The sequence below is a fragment of the Haliotis cracherodii genome, unplaced genomic scaffold (assembly GCF_022045235.1).
Source record: "Haliotis cracherodii isolate W230 unplaced genomic scaffold, xgHalCrac1.p SCAF_3, whole genome shotgun sequence".
In the NCBI taxonomy this organism is placed as follows: domain Eukaryota; kingdom Metazoa; phylum Mollusca; class Gastropoda; order Lepetellida; family Haliotidae; genus Haliotis; species Haliotis cracherodii.
The window spans coordinates 50058823-50082569 of record NW_027266286.1 but is presented as its reverse complement, the minus strand read 5'-3'; the positions used below and the strand labels follow the sequence as shown (position 1 = coordinate 50082569).

At 39.3% G+C, this 23747-nt stretch overlaps 1 protein-coding gene across 1 annotated transcript in view; it reads left to right on the top strand.

Moving 5' to 3' along the window:
• Nucleotides 1-13717: 13717 nt before the first annotated feature.
• LOC139473602 (E3 ubiquitin-protein ligase rnf213-alpha-like) overlaps nt 13718-23747 on the top strand; it is a 351622-nt gene continuing 341592 nt past the window's right edge. The window contains exons 1-2 of the mRNA XM_071256275.1: nt 13718-14060; nt 14538-16312. Of these exons, the coding sequence (XP_071112376.1) occupies nt 13718-14060; nt 14538-16312 (2118 nt within the window). The remainder of the gene's footprint in view (nt 14061-14537; nt 16313-23747) is intronic.

Here is a 23747-nt window from a genome sequence, read left to right as displayed (position 1 = left end):
CCCAGTCCATTCGTTGTACCATAACCTTCTCCGGTTCGCTTGTACTAATTAGTCCGACGGGGTGGGTGTTGCCTTTACTGAACAATTTAATCAAATGTGAACCTATGCACAGAACCATGTAACTGTGATAGTATTCTATAATGTCAATAAACAAATTGACGAGGCCGAAGGTGTATCTATTAGATCTTTATATGTATATGTATTCAGTCATTGTCGATACGTATTCGTGATTTTGATAATGGCGACTTTACAGCCCAGTTTTCGTGTACTAAAAACTTTCCGCTGCACACAGTAACTACCAGAAGCAATTGCTTGTTTTCTATAAATATTTAACAAGCGTATCACGTGAACGTCACGTGACACGTTATTTTGTCGTCTGCTAACTTTTTTCCGATCGAAATTCCAATCTGCAGAATATTGAGTTACGAAACGAAAGAAGTTATCATAAAGTTATGGAATGAAAACCAAAACATTGCCCATATTGCACAGTTATTGGATTTATTACGGTCTACAGTAAGGATGAATTATCAGCTCACCAAATATTACATGGTAATAAGTCATTTCATTACAAATTAAGATACACATTTTTTCTTTGATAAAGCCAGCGCTACGTGTGACGTCGCTGTTATCAAAATCACGTATATAGAGATTACTACACGAGTGCCTGTCAGATACCATTGATATCACAACGAGCTGTTTCAAAACATATCTATGCGAGTTAGAAACCCTTTGTAACAACAAGTTGTAAGATCAATGGTATCTGACAGGCACGAGTGCAGTAATCTGTTTCTTACACACCCTAAAATCACACCTTTTTAGCATCAAATCTATGCATTTTGTCTATTCTGATCATCGCAGTAGCGCATTAATAAATGACACCACTAGTTGTCATAAGTGACGTCATCCTATGTACTGCTTACTACTCGTAAATATTGTGACCCTACACAAAAAGTTTTCTGCCATATCTGAGGATTATCAAGGCAATGATGATAATGCAAACTAGACAAAAAGAAAGAACACGCTGAATGCGGAGTTAAACGTTTACACCTCATTGTAATGTATATATTTGTGATTCCTTGATTTGTGCAACAATACTACCCCATGAATATTTTCAAATGTGTGTTCGAGCCAATGTAAGCAACAATTAGACGAAAGTACCTCTAAAAATGCTACACAATGTAAAATCTGAATTTTGCTTTGTTTACATTTCAGCAAGTTCAGTTTTCCGAGCACAGTGTTCGTTTCCACACCTAATTTATTTCACATGATTTCATCTGGATTTTTTGCACTGGTGACAGAGACCATTTGTCATTTGTTTCTAAAATGTATGAGAAATTTGGGGATGCATGTATAGCAGCTGAGTTTGAAATATACCTGATCGAATAGGCGTCTCATAACCATTATTTTGTAAACACCATCCAATATGGCGGAATGTACACTTTGGCATTCATGTATGCATATTTTCTAAAACATTCCAAATGATTCTAGGCTTATCAGCGACATTTCAGAATTATCATTAATGATTTGATACCCGTGATCACTAAAATATCTGATATTTAGATTTCTAAACACAGTGTGACAGTAAAGACACAGTAAATAATGCCGTGAATTTGTGATCTGGCGAGATTAACAATGTACCTAATTTTCAGAAGTCACTTTCGTTAATTTTGCTTTGCCTAAAATGACAGTAAATGGTAGACAGAATAGTCCAGTTCCTTATGTACTTTTGTTAAAAGTAAATGGAGATGAGCAAAACTATATATATTCTGAAAGCTTTCAATGTACAGATGATGAAAACCAATGTTTCCAAATTTGCCATCATTCATTTGGTGGCCATCTTGGATTTCAATGTGGCGGCCATTTTTGCCCATATTAGTCAAGTCTAAGGCTTCTGAGGTGTTTGTTTTGTCATTTAATTGTTTATATGTGATACTATACCTACTCATAGTCATATGTAATGTAGACATGCTTCAGGTAATGATTTAAAATTCTTAACAAAAAAACTACCTCAACTTTTCTAATATCTTAATATTATCAGTAGTGTGGATCACGGACGTATATACATCTTTGCGTGGATGGAATCTTATACATGTTACAACTGTCTATCACAAAGTAAAATTGTTTAAGAATATATTGTACCTTAATTATCATAGGACCACTTAAAAACTGTCATATATCCAATAATTACCTATGGTTATATGTTTCTCCAGCAATTCAGCAACATAGAGTTCCAACATAAGAGTCATCTGTATCCATAAATGCCTTGGCATTTAAATTTTCAAAATGTCACATAGAATTGTCATAGTCAAATAACAGCAAAAGGGTCCCTTGAAGTCTTGAATAATAAAGTCACAATTCTTGATATGTATCTTGATATCATATTCACAGAGTGTCATCAAACATGTCATTACTGTCATCACCATCATTAGGTGACATATTTGTGTCATCGTCATTTTCACACACTGAGGTGCACAGGCAGAGTTCTGTACATGACAAGTTGTTTGATCGACATGTACATCTTTGGGTCAAACAGTCTTTCCTACACTGACACCTCACCACATCAATAATAGCTTTGGGGGCTGGGAGAACATCCATTGTTGTTGGTTTGATCCGGTTATCTTTGTCCTTATGGAATCCATGTTAAAGGGGATCAAATTGGATCTAAAGGGCAATATTGGCTTGACCCTACACATAAGCTTGAATATGAACCCTCAGAATATGATGCTTTAGAGCACCCAGTGTTGATGGTAGCTTGTCACTCTCTGCCATATGTTTGCAGAAGAGATACCATCTGAGCTCTGGAATATCTGTCACAGAGAGGCCTTTTGGACAGTAGACATTGCATACAAATCTGGCCAATGTTGAAACTATTTGGTCACTGAGTTCATCACTTGTATGTAAAAGTATATAAATTATCTATGAAAAATTTAAGAAAGAAGAATAATTGCAATATTTCACAAATGAAATTGTACTGAATCCCTAAACGGACCCCCAGGTATCAGACAGCATATAACTTTTATGAAGCATATCTTAAGCTAAGATTGAAATTTCCTGCAACTGAATATATGCCAGGAAGCATTTCTAGTTAAGTTTGATATGTAGCAAATGGCTGAAATATACTTTTAATGAAACAGATCAAGACTATGTTGTCAATCATGTTATTATCAAGTAATCATGGTCGTTCAATTTCTCAATAATTATCAATGAACCAACATAGATAGCACAAGTCATAATATTCTATTAATATTCACTCACCCATTAAGATGAATTTCAGCGGGTCTTGGTTGATGATAATGCTTCCTTGACGAAGGAAAAACTCTTCTTGTCAGAGTTGTCTCAGCCATGTTGACTTCAAAGGTCAATATTACGAGGGGAGATAACTCGTTTTCATAATATTTACCTGCAACTAGTCATTATTGCTGTCATTTACACTGACATAAAGTGGTCAAGTTTGAGCATCATTTATTCGCAAACTATGGACCCCAAAAATTGGAAACATTGGTTTTTATGTTGAGTTGGCTCTATAGTATGTAAAAATATATACAGATGCAAATCTCAAAAAGATTTTAACGAAAAATTAAAAATGTACACAATACAATGGACAAGAAGGGGGAATTCAAAACTGTGATGTGTATTAGTTTGCGTGATGTATTTTGAATTTTATTTGATTTCGAAGTGAGGGTTGAAGAGGAGGGACATATGTGTTCACACTATAAAAAAACGATAACGTTGACATAACAACAGATAACGTAACAACTGAAAATAATAATGAACAAACTCGCAGAAGAGGATTAGTTTGTTTATTATTATTATTATTAATTACACCTTCCTGTGGTTCAACACAGACGTAGGTGAACATTCGACTGAAGCACGAGCAAGTTATCAATGACTTGCAATCAGAAAAGTAGTCCGTCCTCATCTGACCTCAGGCCATCACCATGGAGTAGCCAATCACTGGCCAGGAATTCGATCTCACAGATATGTTTGATACCAGTTATCTCAAATGGGTTTCTCACCCACAGGTGTGTAAGAAACTTACTATATCACCAGGTCCTTCGACCCGTGAAGATTCGGGGTAGAATTGGTCTTCAGCTTGCCATAAAAGGTGACTATGCTTGTAATTGATACCAATTGCGTGGATCGATGCTCATGTTGTCAGTCACTGGATTGTCTGGTCCAGACTCGATTACTTACAGACCGCCTTCATATCTATAGTTGGAATATTGCTGAGTGTGGCGTTAAACAACAAACAAACAAACCATGCAGGTCCTACCAGGGGTTGAAACTACCTTTTTAGTCCGCTAGTCCTTATAATGATAGGGGCGGTCGGGTAGCCCAGTGGTTAAAGCGTTCGCTCGTCACGCCGAAGACCCGGGTTCGATTCCCGACATGGGTACAATGTGTGAAACCTATTTCCGGTGTCCCCCGCCGTGATATTGCTGGAATATTGCTAAAAGTGGCGTAAAACCATACTCACTCACTCACTTATAATGATAACATGTAGCAAATCCCTTAGAAATGGCAAATTTCTACTAGTCCTTATGATACCTTAACTATTGGGCAGTTTGGCAAGGACTACAGGACTAGTGCCAATTTCTAACACTGCCTACTATTAAAGGGGAACAACACTCCAATTTGGAAAGTCTTGAAATATGGATCGTCATTTTTTTCGCGGATTCAAAATTTGCTTATTATGGACTGTAATTTTGACTTGTTGACTTGTGTTTGGCACCATTCTTGCTGTGCTGCACTAAGGGATGCTTATTGGATGATTGAAGAATGAGAAGACCTATATCATAACAATTAAAGCAATACAATAAAGAGCTACAGCCAGACTGACATGTTTTTGTTGTTGCATACACTGCTTGAAAGGGTGACGCTATCTGTCAACGTCATATTATGTACTTTAAAAACTACATAGTATCCCTCCAGAGAATAAAGGTAAATGATAACAGACTTTATCAATTAAAATGTGAAATTTGAGAAAAATTCATCTTCCCAAAGCAAGGTAGTTAGCTGACAGTAAAAGGCTAGTTTCCAAACTTGCCAAACTAGACTGGAATTTCTGGGCTCAATTGTAGCGCCACTTCCTGTGTCGTCTATCAGGTTCCACCTCTGATAAAACAAAATGGCGACGCCAAGTGAAGACGATCTGATCGATGAAAATATGAAAAGATTTGGGAAATATCCGTTGAAGACTAAGTTAATGATACACATGCATTGCAAATCCTGAAATCTATCGAAAGCTGCACAGCAGTTTACGAACTGGATGTTGGTTTCTTTATGATGATTTTGATTGGACTATGCATAGACTCATTAGTTCAGCCAAAATATAACTCCATAATTCCAGCCTAGATTGACAAGTGTAGAAACTGACTTTTACAGTTAGTTAACTCACTTGCCTCGGGAAGATGAGATAAATCATGACTAGACAAGATGATTTACCATTTAAGTTGTATTTTCTGTTCTGATAGGCATTGTTTTATGCAGAAATAATGATTACTATGTGTACTTTCCTTTAATCTAAGCTGGAAATAGCAATGGGCTGTATGCACATTTTCTACCAATCTATCGGTGAATTGGTTAAAAAATACCCAATAAAAAGAACTTTGATTTAATTTTGATGCAATGACCGGATGAATTGTATCTAAAACTATTATTTATCAGAAATGCTATATTTTAATATCAAGTTATTTTAGTTGCAACTTTTACAATACATGTATAATAAAACCATAAGCGTAGCACTTTGGAAGAACTGATATCTATTGCCGGATATGTCACCGTTGAGGCCTCTCACGTTCTTGCTACAGCAAATGAATGAAAACAAAATGCAAATATTGTAATTACTACCGATAAGTGATATGAAAAAATTAGTCTGTTACCGTGTTCAAGGAATGTATCCATCAATATCCACATAAAGGACCAATATCACCTGCATTACCAGTGGGAGGGGGGTATTCTATGTAGTTTGGCGTGCGATACTTTCTTATTATAGTCAGCAGCATATCGTTCTCATATAAACATCACATGGTATTTAACTTCAATATATTTAAAATATTTGGACAAACAGAAATTGCAAAATCGTTCATTATGTGGAGTGTAAACTTGTCTTCCATATTCCACATTTACATGGAATTTATTACATATAAAATTTGAAAAAGATGGGGAAGGTTACCACGTGGTCTGTATTGAGTTAAGAGTGGATTCATAATCTACAATGTCATACCTCCAAAATAAAAAAAATGAACTAAATAGCTTTAAAACTGATGGTGTAGTGCCTTGTCAAAGACCGAAAGAATGCGTTTATTCCATAAGGAGGCCACCGGCCAATTATATAAGGTACATTGATTGATCAGTTTCCCTGTACAGACAGCGCTGCCTATTACATCAGGGAACCGATTCACAAAGCACCCACAAGCCACCAACAAGTGGTCAACACTCATCGGAGTGTTGGGAAGGATGTACAAAAGGTTACTGAGGCCGGTCATAACCTATATGAACGCCCAGTGGATGGGGTTCTAACACATGTTACACACACTGGCAACAACCAGTCTCACATTGTTACAATGGCATAGTGCTACATAACTGGCACATCTTTAAGAAGAGTGTTCCTTTTCTTGAGAGCAAGAAATACATACTTTGCAAAGCTTCTTATAACATAGGGGCTGCAGCTATATAATTGTTTTACTTTATCCAGAGTTGGACATATCAATTATATTTAGGAAGTACCTGTTCCCTCAAATTTAAGTAGAATTGACATTTGAGACAAAAGTGGAATTCAGTTTCTATATATGGCACAATACAAAAGGGACATAGACATTTTGGCCTCGTTATTTTATAATGCCAACCTGCCTCTACCAATAGATTATGATTAGAACTGCTAAACCAAACAAGTTTTGTTTGATTGATGGCTATATCAATACAATTGGTCAGATGTTCATCATTAAAATTTTCCTTGACAGAGATTATTATTCCATGTTTGTTGGCAGATATCTTTACATCTTTCCTTAAAACATAATATGTTATAGTCAAAGAATGGCATGATTAGAATTTGAGAAATCTGTTTTAGTGAGAAAACATGTACTTCACTGTACTGTGAAATAATTATGAAAACAAACTTTTTGTTGCATTGACGTCAAATATATTGTATTGTTCATGTTCAAATGTTGAGTCCCGAAAGGTCAGAGCATATGTGGGGCAGTAAGAAACAGATGACTATCACTGTTATGCTATGAAGAAAGGATATCTGATAGACCTTGTGTAAATTCTTATAGGAATAATGTGTATAGTCGGTTTCTTGTTGTAACCAGACCAGTCCTAAGCTGAACAAAATGATTTTAATAGATGTAGCCCATGTTCCTCTTCCCACCTCATCAAGTGATTTGAGTATTAAGTTGGCTTGACGATGTAATCTGTGAGTGTCAAGATGAAGGAGTCTGCACCAATATTTTACTACCGTACTCTAGCCATATAGATAGACCATACCATTTTTCATAACTTTTCAATATTCCACCTTGTTAAAACACAATAATTTTAGTTTTTTAAGATTTACTTCCATTCCAGTGAATAAACAGATATTTTCAAGAACATTTATTTTCTATTTTCTCTAAAGCACTGTCAATACATTGACGATACATCCTCTGTGTATAATAATGCAAATAGATGTGGTATCTCTCTACTAATAAATATGCCATGACCACCATTTTTTTCCAACATCATGAGTTCATATAATAAAAAGTTTTGGGCTGAAAACACATCCCTGACAGGTGCCAACCTTAAAGGTGAAATAGTCAGAAAGACCATCCTTCATTTGAACAACTGATGATATGCTGGTGTACATTGATGATAGTAACCATAGAAAGTTCCCATTTACTCCCACTTGAAGTTTTTTGAAAGAATATTCTGTTTTACGCCGTCGAAAGCCTTTGAAAAGTCAATAGAGATGCAATAAAATCTACCCTTGGTCTTTGAGACGTATTTCAGTACAGTTGCTTGAAGAGTAACTAACTATTTGGTTTGTGGTGGAGTATCCTGGTTTAAAACCTGCTTGTGTTTCACAATGGAAGTCAGTACCTTACATAAAGTATCAGAGATATTCCCCTGTAATTATCTGGCTCATCCTTATTACCTCCCTTCAATAAGGGACAGATATTGGTCTTTCCCCACTCCTCTGGAAAAACTGAAGTGTGAAAGATCTGTTGAACAATTTCTTTAAAATAGGTAAAGATGTTTTTATAGCCATATCCTGACTAAACTTGTTCGCAATTTTGGTTTGTGATAATCTGATGCTGTCAAGTTTTGTGAAATTGTCACTAAAAATTTAAATCTGACTTTGAAGTTTCATTATTGCCTTCATGATGTCCCTTGAAATCCCGGGGTAGAATAGGTCTTCAGCAACCCAAGCTTGCTGTAAAAGGCGAGTCTGCTTGTCGTAAGAGGCGACTAACGGGATCGGCTGGTCAGGCTCGCTGACTTGGTTGATGCATGTCATCAATCCCATTTGCATGAATCGATGCTCATGATGTCAATCACTGGATTGTCTGGTCCAGACTCGATTATTTACAGACCGCCGTCATATAGCTGGAATATTGCTGAGTGCGGCGTTAAACAACAAACCAAACCAAAACCAAAAGCCTTCATGATATCATCGTTACTGCACTTGCTGGGATTTGTTATTGCTATCGTACCTGAATCAGACTGTGATAATATTTGCTGATGTGGCTTTGGACTGGGTTTGACTGAGCCACTGACAAGTAGTATGAATAATAGCAAAATCAGTCTTAACATTAATGATACACACCCTTTTTGAACAATAATTCCATGTAGGCACATTTTGGATTTGTCTGGCTGAAATGTTCCTATTTTGGCCCCGGGTTCAATACTGATTCCCATTGTGAGAATTCAAATTCACAAGTCTACCTGGTAGGATAACCCAGCATGCCTCATGCCATGTGCATATTACATGATGTGTAACACATTCACCACATTAGACCTGGATTTATAACATGTATAACCCAATCTTAGATTGAATAATTACCCCAGACAAAAGAAAATGCCTTACACTGTTATTTATCCTTGACACCCTCAGTTTTTTTGCGTGGTCTGTTTCAGGTATTTGGAGTGGTTCTACTGCTAATTATCTGTAAAAAAGTCATTAATAGAGCATCAAGTGAATAACATCAAATACACAGGTAGAGTGTTATACCATGAAACATGGATGACAAGAAGGGAGTAGAAACTGTTGTAATTCTTACCAAACTTCTACCTCTATTACATCCTGTATTTTGACTTATATCACACAACCGCACAGTGTCTTAGCTGGGGAGTATTGCCTTGTGGTGTCCTTCTGAGACCCAAGCGAAGATCTAGTTGCCCGTGTATCACGGTAGGGAAAAGCTTATACCTAGCTGGCCGTACGGCTGAACGGTTGTCCCCCATGCGGCCTCTCGACCATGGAACTCTTCTTAGCCAGAGCTGTCTGTCTATTCTTTATCATCTTCATATCTTGGTTTAAGGCAGAGAACGGTGTCTCAACATCGCCTGCTGTGCTTCAATAGTTGTTGTATCAGGCTCATGGAAAGCACGGGGGATGGAGTAGTTGTAGGAAGCACTGGGGTACAGTCAGAGGCGGGATCATTGTCGACAGCCGTAATGACTTCAACTTCCTTCTTCGCTGTTTCACGCCTTTTAGCCTAGTTACAGCCTCAGCTTACTTTTAAGAAGGCTTTCTTAGATGTTTGGTGCACTGCTTGACTCCTCTGTACATATAACCTCTCTGCACTTCAAGCAGGTATGATGAGGATCTCCTGTGCTCATGAATGATCACATTTCTTGCAACCAGGAGTAGACGGAGACTCCATTACGACCTACAGCGCACCTCACACCAGCCTATACTCACATGCATACAATCGTCACTCCAATTAGCAACTATACTACTCAAAATTTGATAAGGATCACTAGGTGATATGTGTGTAAGTTACCACAAACATAACAAAAGACATGACTCTGACTCAGAAACGTGTTTAATCATGTTATGAATGAAAATTCATGAACGGCATGAACTTGTATCAATATGGAATGGTTGAAATCTGCAAACACCAAAAGGCATTTCATTAAAAAATGTTAACAGCAAACAAGAGAAAGAATTACACAGTTATGAGGGATAGTCCATCATTACACTTAGTCGATGAAGTGTCAATATCGAGTATGACCTCCCCTTGCATCAATGACGACCTGACAACGTCGAGATATGCTGTCAATAAGCACCCGGATGTTCCCAATGGGAAGGTTGTTCCACTCTTCCACGAGGGCATGTCCGAGCTCTGCCAAAGTCGTGGGTTGTGCTCTACGGAGTGAAAGGGCAACCTGCAGCATGTTCCAGACATTCTCATTCGGGTTCAAGTCCGGCGAGCGCGCTGGCCAATCCATTCGGACAATTGTCTCCTGCTCAAGGTACTGCTCAACCACCCTGGCGCGATGAGGACGGGCGTTATCATCCATCAGGATGAACTCAGGGCCAACAGCACCAGCGTAGGGTCTGACGTACACATCGAGGATCTCATCCCGGTACCTCACCCCCGTCATTGTTCCTCTCTCCAGGACATGAAGATCTGTCCTTCCATCTCTGTTGATTCCTCCCCAGACCATGATGGAACCACCACCATAACAGTCATGTTCACTGATGTTGGCATCATGGAAACGTTCACGTTGTCGTCGCCACACCCGCTGCCTCCTGTCTGTAAAGTCCAAACAATACCTGGACTCATCGGTGAACAGAACTGGAACCCAATCGTTCCGTGTCCAAGTGACATGATCTTCAGCCCATTCCAATCGCTCCCGCCGGTGTCGAACAGTCAGGGGGATTCGGACACATGCCCTTCTCGAGTAGAGACCTGCATTGTGAAGACGATTCCGTATCGTCTGAGTGGACACATTCACCCCCGAGGCGTTCAGGAGGTCGTTACATAGGCTGGTTGCTGTCCAGAAGGGATGACGTCGTGCCAGAAGAGCCACAAAATGATCTTGGCGTTGGGTTGTCGACCTCTGACGACCACCCCCATGTCGGTGTGCTGCTGTACCAAAATTTTGCTGTCGGGACCAGGCCCTGCTTACAACGCTCTGGCTGACGTTTACTGCATTGGCAACGTCACGTTGTGAATAGCCAGCATCAAGCATTCCAATACATCTGCCCAGTTGTTCTGTCGTCAGGCGACGCCTTACACGTTGAGGGGGCATTGCGTAGATAAACGTAGTGTAAACACTCAATTGAGTTTACAGTTTCAGAATGAATCAGACACCGTTGCCTGATTGGAAATCGTGCAATGGTAGCAAAAGCATGAACTGTGATGTGAAACGCATTTCCCATGGCATGAAATGCACATGCACGTGTGTTGGAGACGTTTTTGATTTCACTTGAACACAATATTGCCAGTTATGCAGTTATTTTGTTTTTTTATTAAGAAAAATATCTACGATCCTTATCAAATTTTGAGTAGTATATTATTACATGTATTGACTTACTGTGTCTGTTTTATTGAAAACTATTAGAATAATCTTAGACTGATGTGACTACTACCAAGTTCTAGATCGTTACAACTGTAACAAATAGGTGTTGACTCAAGCACACACAGAAAACAAGTGAGATTTCCACCATTATGCACATCATAGCTTGGGTTGCTATTGTGCTATATGGGGAACAACTAATTGTGTGATTAACACTAAAGAGGATGTCTGTTGAAAATCTGAAAATTTTAAACAGTGTGACTGAAGCCAAAATACAGGATTTATGGCAAAAATGTAATAGAGGTAGAGGATTCGCAAGAAGTACCGTCATTATATCATAGACCAGATAATATTCAACATTTTAACAGCTAGACCACATTTTTTTAGAGCATGTGTAAGGTTTGCTTTATCTACAGAACGAAATGCTTTTTTAAAAGTACTGAAAGGCAACTTAGAATCTACCTTTACTTTTACTCAAATACTTTGATATACAATCAGTTAGTCAGAACAAGTTACCTGTTACTGCATATCCGAACCATGTCGTTAATCTTTAGTAATTACTGTTGCAAATAGCTTTCCAAATACACTATTTATGCTTATTCCCCTGCAGTTATAAGGATTATGTCTTCGGCCATTTTTATTAGGTACAATTGTGCCTTAAGTTCAAACTTGTTGAAGCTGGCCTGTTGAATATATTCTTTTTAATAAGTTATGCATGAAAGGCATAATTATTTCACATGTAATAAGATCTAAATTTGATTGATGCTATTTTGCATCTCTTGTTCTCAGATTGCTGACTCTTGCACATTTAGAGGTGCTGCTTTATCAACAGCATAATATACATTTGATATATTCATATGAGAAGATATATTTATCAGCATAAAATATTATGAGATATTTGATGCTCATGATAATGCAATCAATAATCCTATAATATTTTAATTTGAAGTTTAGACAATAGACAGCTTTTCCATTGGACGAGAGGTCGGTCACATGACAGCAATATTGTTGTTCTTAAGTGTTTGAATGACGCAATTTGACGTTCATATGTTTTTCACGAGACTGTTCTTGAAATGACGTAAACACTGACGGATTACTTCCACATTCCTGGGGAAAACCCTGGGAATGCATGAATACATACAGAAGCATTCTTTCTGAACATTTAGACCCTTTAATCTTGAACTCAGGATTTCAGTTTACATTGAGAAACGTCAGAGAGTTTGACTGCATGATCGTTTACACTATCTATAGTGAACTAAACGAAGAAATGCACATCCAAACTATCGAAGTGTCAACTCGATCCGTGTCTAGGCTGACAGTGAGAGTCTAAAGCAATCTATGAATTTACCTTAGTGTCTAATGAACCCATCTTTAATCACCTTTCAATGATTGACCAATGATGAATAAATCATGTAACCAGCACAGGTTCATTGACAATTTCAGAAATCTCTCCCGTCACGTTTATCCTGTCGGCCATTTTGACGTCTTGTACTTAATGTAAATGTATTACGACGCACTGCCACTGACTGACTTACTGAGCTAGGTCTTAAGAGACATTTCTCATCTATTGAGGATATTATTTGAATACATTTGTTGTAAAGAAACAACAAAAGTTGTTTCTGTAGAGCTTGTGGAGCATACATACATTCATGTCACCTCTCCTTTTGGGGAACTATTTTATTCCGCGTTACAGCTGGTTGTTGTATGGCTGTCAGTGTAAACATGAAGTCACACGTACTAAATATTGTGTATAGATCTAGATCCTTTTAGGTACAAAATAGTGATACGAAAAATCATAAGAATTGACTTTCACTTTGTGTGAGTTCTTTGGAGTATGAACTTTCATTGAGTGAGGGCCAAACTGTATGAACGTCGGAGCTTGCGAAAGTCAATTCTTAATTATGTCAATGAATAAAGTTAAGCTTCTGTACCTCTAGTACCTCAGTGTTCATGTATCCAATAGATATCAAAACAATTTTATATCAAATTTGATCTTGTTCCTTTAACTGAGAAAACCAATTACAGGTATGTGTTGGTTACCTGGTTTCTCTTAAAGAGATAAGTTATGTATTACCTAAATTTGGCAGGTGTGGTGTGTTTAAGACTTTTTATGGAAATCCTTGGACTATTTTCTCATGAAAGAAATGTAGAAATAGATGGAAAATTACTTTGAATGAAATAAAATATATATTTCCAGAACCCATCACAAGCTAGAATGAAGTGTTCTGGCAAGAAAGAAGATGGCACTCCATGTGATTACACAGTAGAGGAAACATTCCTTTTTTGTCCAAATTGTGGTTCAAGCTGTATTACAGAAGAATCAGAACCTCCAGTAGATGTAATCACATGCCCAGGCAAGAACAAGCAATGTGGAGCACAAATCCCTTCAGATTCCAAAGCTAACTTTTGCAAAGAGTGTGGTTGGCGGATTGACCGAAGTTTGTTCTGTACACCATCAAAGAAATGCCCAGGAAAAAATGATGATGGCTCTCTTTGTGGAGGAAATATTACAGAGAATGATAAGTTTTGTTTAAACTGTGGACAAGATTTCACTTCTGGTAATTTGGTTTTGTAGATTGCCTTTCTGTAAGATGTTTTGCCCTGTATCCATCAATGTCTGCATCTGTCAAGATCTTTTAGAAAGTAACTGCTGTACTGATGAAGCTGAAGTATGGCATGCATGTTTCTTCCATTAATCTAATTCTTATCTTTTATCATCAAAAGTTTAATCAGATGAAACATTCTTTTCACATTTTTGGAAATCTGTAACTGAGTAAAATCAAAATTTGATCTAGGTATTACGATCACCATAGGCTTTGATGATATTCCAAATATAGATTTTTTCTTCTACTTTATCAAATATGCATTAACTGAGAAATGTAACTGATGGCAGGAAAAGGTTGATGCTACTTTGTTATTCAATAACAATTTGATTCACTAAATTCAAAATAAACAACTTAAATTCAGGTAAACTTTACATACCGGTAGCCTTAATTGTGGTTCTTCTATTCTGAACTCAGATGTATATATTTCAGATGAGAAGGGAGACAAGTTAGGTTCACACTTGACAGGTGAACATGACACTCAAGCAAATGCTGGAGCTAAAATTGATCATTGCAGCAAAGAGGGAGTTGAAAATGAAGCTTTGTTCGGAAAAACCACAACAGACACCAAACCAGACACAACCACTCCTGAGGTGTCTGAGTCTGGCATTGAGACTCAGTGTGGGGGATCTTCAACAGACACCAAACCTGACACCACCATCACTGAGGTGTCTGAGCCTGGCAGTGGATCTCTGTCTGGGGGATCTTCAACAGACACCAAACCTGACACCACCATCACTGAGGTGTCTGAGCCTGGCAGTGGGTCTCTGTCTGGGGGATCTTCAACAGACACCAAACCTGACACCACCATCACTGAGGTGTCTGAGCCTGGCAGTGGATCTCTGTCTGGGGGATCTTCAACAGACACCAAACCTGACACCACCATCACTGAGGTGTCTGAGCCTGGCAGTGGATCTCTGTCTGGGGGATCTTCAACAGACACCAAACCTGACACCACCATCACTGAGGTGTCTGAGCCTGGCAGTGGATCTCTGTCTGGGGGATCTTCAACAGACACTAAACCTGACACCACCACCACTGAGGTGTCTGAGCCTGGCAGTGGATCTCTGTCTGGGGGATCTTCAACAGACACCAAACCTGACACCACCGCCACTGAGGTGTCTGAGCCTGGCAGTGGATCTCTGTCTGGGGGATCTTCAACAGACACTAAACATGACACCACCACCACTGAGGTGTCTGAGCCTGGCAGTGAGACTCAGTGTGGGGAATCTTCAACAGACACCAAACCTGACACCACCATCACTGAGTTGTTTGTTACTGGTAAAGAGAGTCAGTCTGGGGAATCTTCAGTAGATACCCACCCAGGCACAACCACTACTGAGGTGTTTACGCCTGGAAGTGAGACTCGATCAGAGGGAACTTCAGTAGACATCCAACCAGACACAACCACCAAACATGAGGTTAAAACTGGCAGCCAGACTCAGTTAGGAATTTCAGCAGACATACAACAGTCTCAGATTAACAGTGAAAATGGTGAAGATAATGCACTACAAAGTGGCCAAGTCAGCCATGATGGGCATGTGATGAGTAACGAAAAGCAGAGTGGAGAGGGCTGTGAAAATGAGGACAATTCTGATAATGATGAGTCTGGAAGTGAGGAGGAATCTGAATCAAGTGATGAATCTGGTGATGATGAAGTGAAGAATGACAAGAGTACAGACCAGACAACACTTTCAGGGGATAATGCAGAAAATCAACCGTCAAACTCAATCTCAAACAACCCTAAACAGAATCAAGTCTCAAATGAAAGCAGCATGACAGTTTCATCAGAATCAGAGGACACTTCTTCCCCTAAAGTAAAACCATTGACTCTGAAACAGCAGAGTGCAGCAATAGAAGGAAATGTGATTAAGTCTTCTGCTTCACCACAAGAAACATTTGATGTTAGTCCAAAAATGGGAGAGTGTCAACACCAAGTACCTGTTGCATTAGGAGCAGCATCAGAAACAACTGCTCCAATCACAACAAGAGATGTTTCTTCTAAAACAGAAGAGAGTTCAGTAAATGATGATTTAACACCTGCAGCAGTGCCAAGTGCAATATCACAAGGGAAGGAAAATGACAACAAAGATGAAGAGGTGTCCCAAAAAGGCAAGGTGAAGAATGGATCCAAGAAGAAAAAAACGAAGAAAAACAAGAAGAAGAATGTTAGAGGTCCAAAGAACAAACCCACAATGACTGAAAATGTAAGTATTTCTTCTCACCTAACTTAATTGCATGATAGCAAGTGCCAAGTTTTTCATTCCACTTTTTCTGTGTATCAGGTTTATGTATGGATAATGTTGTTTTTCCTAATCCCTTTTTAATAATAAGATGAAGCTAATGGATATTGAATACGTACAGTTTAAAGCGTCGGCATTTCTCGGTGCAGTATACTGAGGTACTGGGGGCGGTCGGGTAGCCTAGTGGTTAAAGCATTCGCTCGTCACGCTGAAGACACGCCGATCCTCGACATGGGTACAATGTGTGAAGCCCATTTCTGGTGTCCCCCGCCGTGATATTGCTGGAATATGCTAAAAGCGGCGTAAAACCATATTCACTCACTCACTAATGAGGTACCATATGTATTTTGTAAAAATCAGTGCTTTTAGATCCTTCGTCATTAGTATCCTTGTAAAAATTATGAAATGGAAGCTGTGTTTAGCTAAATGACGATGTTTGTGTTTGGTTGTGGATGAGGGGGTTAGCAGGTCTGCAAGGGGCAAGGAAAGGGTGTGTGTGTGTATATATAGAAATATGTCTCAAAACTTAAGAAAGAAAGTTTTTAAGTAATGTTTCTGCAAGTTATCTGTTGTGGTCCATTAACTTTGATCTTTTGACTACTGTAGATCTTTGTTGCTATGAGATCGCCTCTGTGGTCTAGTGGTAGACCGTCCGCCCAGAGAGCGGAAGGTGCGGTGTTTGATCCCAGACTGCATCATACCAAAAGACGTTAAAAGATGGTACTTGTTGTTACCCTGTCTGGCGCTCGGCATTAAGGGGCTAAAACAAGGAATGGTCGGCTCGGAGTCAGTATACTGTGTCTGAGTGGGGTATTCATGTTAAACTGCGGCATGGTATCTCAATGAGCTAGCACTATAAATCGGCATCAGTCCGGACTAGTACAAGCAGCCACACAAACACACACACGTACATGCACGTCGCTATATAAGTGCAATAATCTTGGACGCGACGTTAAACCCCATTTCACCTCACCTCACCTTTATTGCTATGAGATGGTTCAACTTGCCATTGGCAGTGATGGGTTGTGTTCTCCCACACCATTACACTTCTACTCCAAAACTGGCACTGTTGAGTATATTGTGCTCCCTCAACTGGTACTGCTAATAATAATAATAATAAATTTTCTGAGCTGTTAATATAGCAGTTTCTGTAGACTTTATAACGTGACGTCACTCTTGGACAACCGGCCTGTGGCCTGTGTTGTCTGCTTGAGATACATCTCTAAAGAGATGATATTGTGTTCTATGAACATTAAAATGGCTGGAAATTTGTTTTGTGTCATTCCCGTTTGCAGCATACACACAGTGTGTAGACGTTAATTTTCAGCAAGCCTTAGCATTGTGTTACTATTTTTTACGGTTTAATAAAAGTGTGTTTTGAGCACTTGATAGATAAACAGTCATGTTGTGCTGTTCCCATTCAAAAACCATGTGTTTGAGTATCATGCCCCAACAAACAACTCAAACATCCAAAGTGTGGGCTGTGCATGAACATGCACATGTAAATTGTCAATCAGGACTTTATAGTCAAGGAAATATCTTCATGAATATGTATGGAAAGATGAATGATAAAATTTCAGAATGAAGTTATTTTTATTAAACAGTTGCTTTTTCCCATGGGTATATATTGAGACACCCTTATATTTTTTCAAAAGACACATTTGGCTCTGTCATCTTCTTTTCCTCTGAAATTGCCTGATGCATAAGTGTTTGTTAGTAATATTATATACTCACACACAAAAGAAACGCAAGTCGAGTATGCAGTATACATGTTATTTATTTTCAACAATAAATACAAGAAATACTAATAGGGCAAGATTGACAAAAATTTGACTGAAGAAGTTTAATGGATTAAAAGGCAGTTGACATAATTGTGTTTTTTTCAAATGTTAAGGGCTTACACATTTTCGGGTCAATACCAAAAATGTCAGTCAATACCTGGTGTGACTACCATTAGCATTGATCACTGCCACAAATCTCCTGTACATTGAGTGGATCAGATGATTTGTGAAGGCCCTAGGGATCCTCCTGCACACATCTAGAGCAGCTGTGCGTAGTTCATCGGCAATCGTAGGGACTGGGCGCACATTGTGCAGATGCCTTTGAACCTCATCCCACAAGTGTTTGATGGGGTTCAGATCAGGGCTAAAGGCTGGCCACGGTAGAACACGGATGTTGTGTTGTTGCAGAAAGGCCATGGTAGCTCTGGCAACATGGGGACGAGCATTGTCCTGCTGGAAAATGTGTTGTTGATGTTGTGCAAAAAATGGAACAAGGTGGGGTCTGGTCACTTGGTCAGTATACCGCTGAGCAGTGACGCCGTGTCCCTGACCTTGACCAACATTCAGAAAGCACATGGGTCCAAGACTTGCATTAAGTCCAATCCCTGCCCATATCATGACACTAGGTCAACCCCATGGATCCCTTTCCACAACGTTTCTGTCAGCGAAACGATCACCTCGACGCCACCAAATTCTGACTCTTCCGTCTACATGGGAGACACAAAAGCAACTTTCATCAGAGAAGATGACACGCACCCACTGACGATAAAGCCAATTGTGATGACCCTGTGCCCACTGAAGTCATCCTTGTCGATGACGTGGTTGGAGAACAGGACGACGTGCTGTTGGAACGGAGACGTCGGATCACATTGTCCCGGCTAATGTGTCGATTATGTGTTCCTATGGTCTTTTGAGCACTTTCACTTGCAGTTAGGAACAGATGTCACTGGTGTTGACGGGTAATCTGCTGATCTTGTCGAGGTGTGGTGATCCTAGGACGACCGCTCCGAGGAAGGTCATCTGTGGTCTGTGTAGCATTGTATCGATGCAGGAGACGGTAACTTGTGGTTATGTTAACGTTGAAATGAGGGGCAAGATCTTGGACAGACTCTCAAGCTTCCAAACGTTCAATAGCCTGGTTTCTCTGAATTTGAGTTTGGCGTGGCATTGTTGACCAAGGAGTGGTAGGTCCAAGAATCAGCCTCAGTTTATACCCACTACAGTTCATGACAGTTCGTGCATTTTCGATTTCGCGAGAAATGGGTGCATGATTCCCACATATTCATTGAAATCGTGCGTTTTGGCGATTCGTTTTTTATGTTGCGTTTTTACTCTGGGCTTCCAAAATGCAACCAAAAATATTGATAACACCATCAGTCTTCACTACATGCTAAAACTCGTATCAATTTATGGTCCAGTGTTTGTTACCTATTTGCTTAAAACCACTTTTGTTTCTTTTGCATGTGAGTATATTTTAGTGCAACTTTTAAGTGACTGTCTTTGTTGACTGTTCACTATAAATCCAGGTGAGCTACAGTGTCATGGCACTATTTTTTCTTTGCTACAATGAATTAAACCAAGGGATATCATAATTCCAAAATAAAAAAGCCCTATTACAACAGTGCCAAAAATACTGGTTTTCAGCAATCATCACATCTTTAGATTTTCAACTGAAGTCCACTTCATTATCCATAATCTGTTGTCATGCTAATCTTCTTTTCTAAACCTCTTCACCTGCACAGACAGGAAGTCTCCACTACTTTCCTGAAAGTGCTACTGTCGGAGCCAGAAACTTTCTGAATTGTAATAGCACACTAGATTTCGGAGTTTTTCACTGTAATTAAGTCATTATCTTAGTTTACTTGGATTGTTTTCAGAAGTTGTAGATGTACCTTAGGGTTAGTTTAAGTTGTGAATGTGTTGTCTCCTTCTGATAAATCCAGTTAGGGAGAAGCGTCCCTGGATGCTAGATGACAACCCCTGGGCCCACTTGCACAAAGCGATCATAGCCCTAAGCTTATCGTAAGCCTATGTTAAAGTATAGGAGTTACAGTCATCTTAGTACTAAGATTGCTTTGTGCAAGTGGGCCCAGGCCTGAAGTACCATCCTAGACAGAGATCATGCCACAAATTTCCCTGAGTATGCTGAATGAGATCCTGGATCAAGAGCAGAAGAGATTGCAGGTCATGATAGATTGACAGCTATTTCTGTGGGGATGGCCATAGATGTCAGAGCAGCTATCATGGCCGGGTCTTTCAGATTAGACACAAATCTTGGGAGGCTTATCTCACCAATGGCATGTATGGAGGATGGCTGTCGATCATCAGATGTACAGATGTACCTCTGGGATAGATTGTGATTGTGGGATAGAGTGAACACGGACACTGGGGCTGATGTCATGATAAATTCAGATCTGGAACCACTATCGATTCACCTAGTGATCCAGTCAGGCAGAGGTCAGGAGGGGGGCGGCAGTGCACATCGGACTGCATGTGCATCATATCCCCACCATTGTCTTTATTGGATTGTGGCCCTGAGTTGGGATTCTATGGCTTGAGATGAGCACCTTCAACATGTACCCTAGGAATGGTTTCGTCTCAATCTTATATCCCAGTCAACCATCAATTGATAACACCCACTCATTTGCTGAGTTAGATGAGAAACTTTATCTTCTTAAGCCTAACCTCAAAGCCCCTGTGCAAGAAGAGGTGGTACCTCAGAGTATGCATGGTGCCATGGGACCACCTCCACAGTACAGAAGCATTTCACTCTCCAGCAGCCACGTTACAGATCATTACAGATCAGGCCACATAACATGTTCATGATGCTTCCTTTGACTAAACTCCAAGTTCAGCCTCAACCTCCAAGATGCATACATACACATGCCTATTCACCCTGGATGCAGGAAACAATTCTCAGTTAATGGATGCAAGTACAAGTTCCTATTATTTCCATTCTTGATATCCATCACACTTTGACTTTTCACCTGATTACAGTACTTTTGCTCAGGTCTAACAAGTGCATCTGCAACGACTTTATATCAGCTTATCAGGACAAGATCTAGATTCATCAGAACACCATCTTCCTTATCCAACTATTGTCTCATCTTGGGCTTCTGGTTCACCCAACCAAGTCAGAGGTCAACCTGGTACAAGATATTGCCTATATTTGAGCCAGATTCCAGCTCCACAAAGGAATACTTTGTCCACCAGAAGATGCTGCAGATGGTCTCTGATGTGGCAGATTACCCCAACCATACTGTCCCATCCAGCTTCACTGGTGGATGTCGCTACTCAGATATCTGACATCTCTTCAAGACATGACTAATTGAGGGAGGCTTCACCTTCGTCCCATCCAGGTTTGGATTAATTCAGTGTGGTCGTCAACATGAGACATCCCAGTAACTTGTTCTCCAAATTGGTGGACATGCCTGGACGAGACACTGGGGAAACTTAACAGCTTAGTGGACATCATATCCTGACAGGGAGTATGGGGACTACTGAGTGGTCTACTGAGTGGATAACGTTGGTGTGGGACACACCTCATTTGGACTTCTTTGCTGCAGGCCTCAACAATCAACTCTGTTGTTAAGACTGTTATCCAGGGTGTTATTAGTTGTCAGAACCCAACGATCCCTCGTTTATTTGGGCATTGATGTAAAGAGGTTTTGACTTCTGTTAAAGATCTAAAGATTTTTTAATGTGATGACAGACGAAATACAGGAATTAGGCACTGATGTAAAAAAGTTAGTTTCTTGAATCATTATCAATCACCTTTGTTTGATGTTTTAAGCATGCTCTAAATGTAACTATGTTTCTAGTTATAGTGAGGCTCAACATATCTGCAGTTATTGCCTATTGACCTTACTCATCATTGCTTTCAAAATGTATTTCCTCACTGTGTAAACATCATCTAATCTGAGACAATCTGGACCTATGAAGCTGTTCCTACTAAGATAGCACCTGAATTCAAATCAAATTTACAATATTTCAGCTACAGAAACCTTCAAGTCTTTGAAAGGCATTTAGAAGTGGTACACATTAGAGAATTTAACTTCAACTTCTTTATTATGACAAACACAACATATCGGAGTACAGTCAAGTCTTGTTAATCCGACACTCGTTAATCTGACACTAATCTGACACTGATGGGAACCGATTAAATCAGTGCTATTTAGACCCAATAATCCGACAGTCGCGTACTCTGACTTTGCAATTTGCAACGAATTACCTAAATCACTCATTAATCAGTCTCGTTAATCCAACGGTGATCAGCATACTCCGTGGTCATCTGCCAGTGAGTACACAGACCATGTTTTGATGCGATACGAATCGGGTGGTAGCTGCATAAAACAGAGATAAACTTGTCTAACAATAAACAATTAATGTTTTAAATAAAGAAAACAGGATTAATCACATGCTTAGATGACCTCAATCTCATTAAAATCAGATACATGTTCTCGCTGTTGGAGAGGGCATCCCATTCCAGGTCACGTCAGAACAACCTTTCGCGAACTATGACCTTCCAATGAAATGATTAACAGGAAGTCAACGTCAGCCACTTAGAAAGCGGCTTTCTTAAGCTTTGCAGTAGCAGTTTCAAAGTTGCGACTTCCATTCCAGACAATGCTTTTTAAAGTATTTTGAATAAGTCATACAGTCCGTAACAGTTGTTTTGTGATCAACTTTAGAGGTTGCATGATTAGAAAACATATTGTCAACAATGTAACATAACAATATGAATATTTAATCTATATTTTTTTATTACGTGTTTGAATTGTTATCTATTGTCTAGATGTCTGATTTTCGTTCACGAACGTTGATACTCCTTAATTTCGTTTATCCGACATACTCGTTATTCCGATATAATCATATGCAACCACTGATGTCGGATTAACGGGACTTGACTCTATATACTCCTTCAGGTTGTTGGTTGGTTGGTTGGTTTGTTGTTTAACGCAGCACTCAGCAATATTCCAACTATATGACGGCAGTCTGTAAATAATTGAGTCTGGACCAGACAATCCAGTGATAAATATCATGAGCATCGATCCACGCAATTGGGATTGATGACATGCATCAACAGAGTCAGCGAGCCTGACCACCTGATCCCGTTAGTCTCCTTTTACAACAAGCATAGTCACCCTTTACGGCAAGCATGGGTTGCTGAAGACCTATTCTACCCCGGAATCTTCACGGGTCTCCTTCAGGTGATTCACCTGATGGAGTTAGTATAACGGGAAAACTGTTCAAAGAGGCATTAAACCCAACTCACTCACTCCTTAAACAAACCTTATTGAAACACCTACTTATGCCTTTTGTTTTCTGAATGTAATGATTTTGGGTATGTGTGTAGGTAGCTCTGGGGTTGAACATCTCTGTTCAGATTTTGTGATATTTTATTTTAATTTTGACCTTTATATGACCTTTGCACTTTAACTATTTACTTATGTTCTTTTAAAATGTATATCCTTGCAGTCTTACAAGCAACCACTGAACCAAAGAATATTTACCCAATGAATTTCGAGTCTGATTTTTAAAATGGCTACCATGGCCCCAGTGCCAGTTGTGTATGTATCATTGGGTAATTTAATGAACGCAATTTGAGGATGTCTGTT